Below are 6,053 nucleotides of genomic sequence, written 5' to 3'. Positions count from 1 at the left end.
ATTGAAAATAAATTACTTTGAGACGTCGGATCTTAAGATCAAATGGTGAATGGTTCTCTTGATTAAAATTGGACGGTTAGATAGTAGGAAGATAGAACTTTTATGTTCCAAAGAAATATAAAAGCCTTTTCCGTAAAATTTTGCTCCTCTCACTCTCTCTCCTCTCTCTCTCTCTCTCTCTGTAGGCAGCCAAATTTTAGAATGCTGTATGCATCATCATCATAGCAATTGTGGTACAGCGATGGACAGGTACCCTTGTACTCCCCTGTTCGTTGGCAGTGTCTTGCAGTAAAAAATGACGCTGAAAAAAAAAAAAAAAAAAAAAAGAAAGAATAAAAATAAATAAAAATAAAAAATAAAAATAAAAATGAGATCTCAAGTAGTGAATCAGGAAGCATCTTTTTGGGGAATCAAAGCGTCTCATGATGCTTTTCTTCCTATTTTGGAGTGTCTCTGTTATGAATCCGAGGGTGGTCCAACACCATATCAAGTGACGCTTTGCATGTTCTGAGCAGATTGGGAGCCACCCCAGGGTCTGTTGCGTCCTTTAAGGAGTACAACACCTTTTGAGTTAAAAGTTTATTTTACTGTGGTTTGCAAGTTTGTGTTGTCACCTTCTGTTTTCTGTGTTGGTGGTTTATTTATTTGACTTTGAAATTTTCCCAATTGATCCACTAATATCATAGTATTAAATGAATGTTTCACTACCTGCAATTCTTAGAACAGTAATTTTAAAATCCTGTATGGTTTCCTCGATCAACCCTCCAAGGTACCGATCTTAGGCAGGGGTAAAAAATAATACAATAGTTGGAAACAAAAAATTCTAAAATTAAATTTGGTGGGAATGACCTGGTTCTCGGACTTGGATTTTTGATAGTATTATCCAGTAGATCCGGACGATTCCCTCCAAACCAGGGTACAATTGTGGTGGCCCTTATGGAACTCCATTGCGTTAAGGGATTTTTTTATCTCGATTGCCATTTCCTGAACGCCTTGGGAGACTTTGGAGATTTTTTTGGTTTATATTGAATTGATATTTTCTTGTGGCGTTCATTTTTTTTTTTACATATTTGTAAAGGGTGCGGTTTGTATAGAGCTTAGGCTCTAAACAATCAAATTAAGGCCTACTTTCAAGTATTGTTGAGAAATGTGGTTTCAATACTAGACATTTTTGTGATAGCCTTAAAATATATTTTGATCTTTATTTATAAAGTTTAAAGCTTAAAAAATAGTGTAGATCAACAGATCTATGAAAACTTGAAAATCTTAAAAATTGATAGTTAAAAAATGCATTACAAAATACACTATTTTCAAAACTTGAAATCCATTTTTTCTTATCTCCATACATCTTGGTGATCAATTGGAGGATATTTGGCCATCAAAACAACTTATTCTAGTGAAAATTTCGTGGTGGGCTCCAATTTGATTGTTTAGTGGCTTGGCTCTATATAAAATTTTCCCATTTGTAAAAGGATAAAATTTTTATAAGGCCTAGACTTTATGATAACAAAATAAAATCTCACCTAAAATCGTCTTCCGGAAAGCACTTTCAACAATGGAAATCTCTATAATGGCTCTAAACTCACTTTCTAACACCGTCAATAAAATTCTAAACCCAAAAAGTTACAGATCTTATGGATCTATGATTACTTATTTTTTGGGTGAAATGAACAGTCTAGATAATTTGTTACAACGTATATTATTTTTAGAGCTTGAAATCTAAAATGATCGACGTAAAGGTTTTCTAATGCTTGGCGGTTTTCAACGAGTTATGAGGTGACCATTGTCCATCATGATAATTATAACGGGTTTTTACAAAATACAAACGTAGTGCGTTGCGATAGACTTCCTTTTCTTTTTGAACAAAACGTTCAGTGTACTCTTTGTTATTACGTTCATAACGCCATTCGCATCCCTACTCTATTTACATCGTCCGCTGCTGTCCTAATACTATCAATAATTCTCTCATAAATCAGGGTGGGGAGTTTGGTAACAGAATGTTTGTGACTTTGACAAACAACCATTTGCTGTGCTCCATATTTGACACGTGCAGAGGACTTGAAGGCAGCACCATACCTAATCCACCACGTGTGTTAAACAAAATAACGTTATTTAGTAGATGAATGTCCGAGATGGAAGATGAAGAGTCCAAGCATAAGATTTAAACTCTTTTTTTATTATTATTATCTTTTTCCTGTTGGCATGAGTTTTCATTTTCATTTATAATTGGGTTTGTTGGTTGGTTTTGCTATCTCCTAATCCTAAATGTAAGGAAGAGATGTAGAACTTGGACCCATGCCATTCTACCACCAATCATTATTAGTAGATAATATTATCCATTGAATTTCTGTTTAATTACCAAAAGAGTTTATGATCCCTTGGGATCATACTGCCTATTTACAGCCTCACCCATAACCTCTTCCACTTTAGGGATTGGGTGAAAATCTAATCGAATTGTGCCCGAATAAAATAACATTTCAAGATTGAACAGGGGCCATTCACGGATATGACTGAAGAACTCAAATCTAATTTCTGTTGAAACTAATGATCCAAAAGTGGATTCCAAAATTTGAAATCGAAAAAAATATCTAAGTAGCTAGGAATACTATAATAAATGAGCTCTTTTTTGTTTCCACGACATAGTAGGGTAGGTAGGTGTTGGACTAATCTTATCAAAATTGAGTTTTAGATTGAGAAAACCGAAATCTAAGAAAGGATCAAAGGTCATTTTCTTTTTACGTTTTCTGTTGGGAAGAAGAAGAATGGTCCCCTTTTTGCCTATAATTTTTTATTTTCTTTTTTTTTTTATTATTTACTACCTACACGAGGAGATAGGAGAATCGAACTCACATGGGGTTGAGACGATGAACCGAAATTTAGGGACCATATGCTAAGTCACCATCACTGACCCTGCCCCCGCCCTCTTACAATTTAAAGTCCACAAAAAAAAAGAAAAAAAGAAAAAAAGAAAAAAAGAAAAAAATAAAAAGCAGACATAAATACAACTTGAAAGCGAAGAACCAGGAAGTGTTTCAAGTTGTTTAATTTACTTTTGACAACTGATCACCACATTTGATGGTCCTGAAAAGAGGAAAACGAAATTTAGGAGCAAATTAATGAGGAAGAACCCATTTTTGGTAAAGTTGCAGAGCAGGCTTTCTAGCACTGGAACCGAAATCACTAAATGAGGAGAAGATTGAATCAAAAAAGTGGGATGGGTCATTTTCTTTTATTGGATACACAGATACAGAACCAAATGAAAAGAGAGAGAGAGAGAACTCATAAAATTACAGGAAGAGAAGAGTGATATCTCTAACAAAAAAAACACTAGAAAATTGAAGAAGAAAAGGGGGAAAAGAAGAGAGAGAGAGTGGATTAGGGTTTGAATCTAAGGCAGGGCGATTTGCCAAGCCGAAGTAGCAATGAGGGGACGCGTATGCCAAGCCAACATGAGGCACCCATTGTTTTCCTCCACTTTGTAACCATCACCACCTGAGAAAAGAGTTAGAAGCATGCTAGCCTGTCTAAACGCGTTCGAGCCCAGGTGCACGGGCGCGAACCCGGCTGCACCCATCCGAGCCCTCCACTGGGTCAAGGTCTCGTGCCTCTCGACCCTATCCGCACCCTCGCACGCCACGATATTGCATATCTGCCTCCCCAGATAAACCTCGCTCATGACCTGGTCATTACTGCCAGGAGGCAAGCCGCAACCCTCCAAGGAGTCAAACAGAGTGGAGTAATAGTGAAGCGCCTCAGTGAAACGGTCCATGAAGACCGGCCCGTTATGGTTTGCCTCTTGCTCGACGATGGTCACAATTTTGGGCCGCAGGGCTCGGACGGAGGCAAGCACCTTGTCGAGGGCGCTGGGTTGAGCTAGCAGGTTGTGCAGCTCGAAGATGGAATTCACGGCCACCACCTCGACATCGCTTGGCCTTACGTCGAGCATATACGCTTCGAGGTCAGCCAGGCTTCGAGCCACAAAGCCTCGGTACTCAAATTCTACATGAATTGTCTCAGCTAGTTGGGCCAATTTCCAGCCCACTTGTTGCAGAGGGTCGGTGTTATCGGGCTGAGGAGGACCAATCCCGGTGAGCCTGAAAGCCGGTGGTCCTCCGGGTCTTAAGGCCAAAGCCTGCATAAGAGCCGGCCATTGCATCCCCTGTTTCATACTGAAATCAATCACATGCACTCTCTTCTTCCCCGCAAAGGCCTCGAGAATGGCCTGGTTCGCGGTGAAATGGGCGAATTTCAAATAAGGGCAGGTCTCATAGAAGTGCATCTGTAAAATATCCGAGAACAAGTCGACGGTATCTTGCGGGTGAAATCGAAAGATCCTTCGGGCCAGGGCCTCGGCAAAGAAGGTAGCAACCTTGCGCATCGCCCCTGCTTGTGACACTGCCAGCATCCCGATCTGCTTCACAAGGGCCTCCGCTGCGTTCATATTCTCCTGCTGAACCGCCTCAGCGCACGCCATCAGCGTGTGCACCAGCCGAATCCCAGTCTCCTGAGAGTCCACCACCACCACTGGTCGGGGCTCCGGTGGTGGTGCTGCTTTGATCCTTTTCTTTTCTCTCGGTGGAGACTGATAAACTAAGCTGCTAATTTGGGAACTCGTTCCAAAATCACTCGAATCAAACAATTGAGGGGGGTGTAAATTAGAAGAACAGGACTCGGCTGCGTTGGAATCCGGTAGTGGAGGTGGAGGCAGCTCGGCGGCCGTCCAGCAATTATTGCTAGGGTTTGGAGCATAGGGAGCACCTAAATTAGGGGGAAAGTTGAGCTCAGTTAACATGCTTTCGATCCAGGTTGCGATATCAGAGGGGTTGTAATGGACAGTTTCAGAGGCGAGATGGGAGATCCCGTCTTCTTGAGCGGTGCCCATAACCATCTCAAGTTGCTCGAGTTTTTGCGCCACCTCCGCCATGTCCGATGCCCTAACGTTGTAGCCTAACGACGCCAAGAGCTCGTCTACGCCTGCGTCCTGTGGTTCTTGCATTTTGCTCTTCCCGTGTGACGCCCTGTAGGCGCCGGAGCTGCTATCCCCTTGAGCTCTCTTCATTGTTCTCTCTTTTTCAAATACTTGTTTCTCTCACTAAAATCTCACCCTCTTTGCCATCGCCACAGATCTGGAGGCGGTGCTCCCTCTGATATGAACTGGGGATAGGGGATAGGAAATGGAGAAACAATAATTAGAGAGAGAAGGGGGAAGCAAGCGTGGGGTTGTTTATCCAGGAGCCAATTGAGAGAGAGAGAGAGAGAGAGAGAGGGATAGAGAGAGAAAGAGTGTGGTTTAGTGCTCAGAGATCCGGGCCCTTTTACTGCAACTCCGGTTATCCCAAAGGTCCCGAGGACAGCGAGGAGGTCGTCGTGGTCCGAAATTCCCCAAATCAAAAATGAAAAATACAATCCCAATATTAAATACCCAGAAGAGGCGTGACACCTCCGCTAACTCTCTCACATATACACACACACACATACACTACCCCCGTTTCTCTCTCTAAAGCCCATCCACTTGGATCTTCTCTCTCTAAAACCCTTATTTGTACATCCACTCTCCCCGCTTATAAATTACCCTCGCCGGAACTGTTTCTCTCTCTAAAAGCAGTCCCCTCACAGGATTGGAGAGAGGGGGGGCCGGCCTCCACGTTGAGGGAGACAAACGGAGTCGTGACGGTTCCCGTTACCGTTTGGGGGTGCACTGAAAGACAGGGCGGGCCTCGCCGTCACGATGGACGGCAGTGGAACGGCCGGGCTCTCTTTTTAAAGTGGGGGCGTTCCCGTCCAACGACGTGACGTCCGCACGTTGCTTTCTTTACATGAAACCGGGGGATGCCGCACTGTCAAGCTGGAGCCATCCTCATGTGAGTCTGCCACGTGGCGAACTCTTGTTGGGGTGGGCACCACCCCCGTGCATAGGCCGTTGCTCCACTTTAATACACCCTTACTATTTTACTCTCTTTCTCTCTCTTGAACGTCAATTCTACCCTTCTTTCTCTTACTTTGACGGTTAAAAACCTTTTCCGATTCGTTTCCTCGCGCTCTTAAAAACTTGT

At 42.7% G+C, this 6,053-nt stretch overlaps 1 protein-coding gene across 1 annotated transcript; it reads right to left on the bottom strand.

Moving 5' to 3' along the window:
* Positions 1-3,196: 3,196 nt before the first annotated feature.
* On the bottom strand, positions 3,197-5,536 carry LOC18422344 (DELLA protein GAI1). The gene has a single exon (XM_006826830.4). It carries the CDS (start codon positions 5,057-5,059, stop codon positions 3,389-3,391), a length of 1,671 nt encoding a protein of 556 aa, XP_006826893.1. The 5' UTR covers positions 5,060-5,536; the 3' UTR covers positions 3,197-3,388.
* Between the last annotated feature and the right edge of the window lie 517 nt (positions 5,537-6,053).

The sequence above is a fragment of the Amborella trichopoda genome, chromosome 4 (genome assembly GCF_054954075.1).
Source record: "Amborella trichopoda isolate Santa Cruz 75 chromosome 4, AtrichopodaSantaCruz75HAP2 v2.0, whole genome shotgun sequence".
Classification (NCBI taxonomy): domain Eukaryota; kingdom Viridiplantae; phylum Streptophyta; class Magnoliopsida; order Amborellales; family Amborellaceae; genus Amborella; species Amborella trichopoda.
The sequence above is the reverse complement of the archived record's forward strand: the minus strand, read 5'-3'. Positions and strand labels throughout refer to the sequence as shown.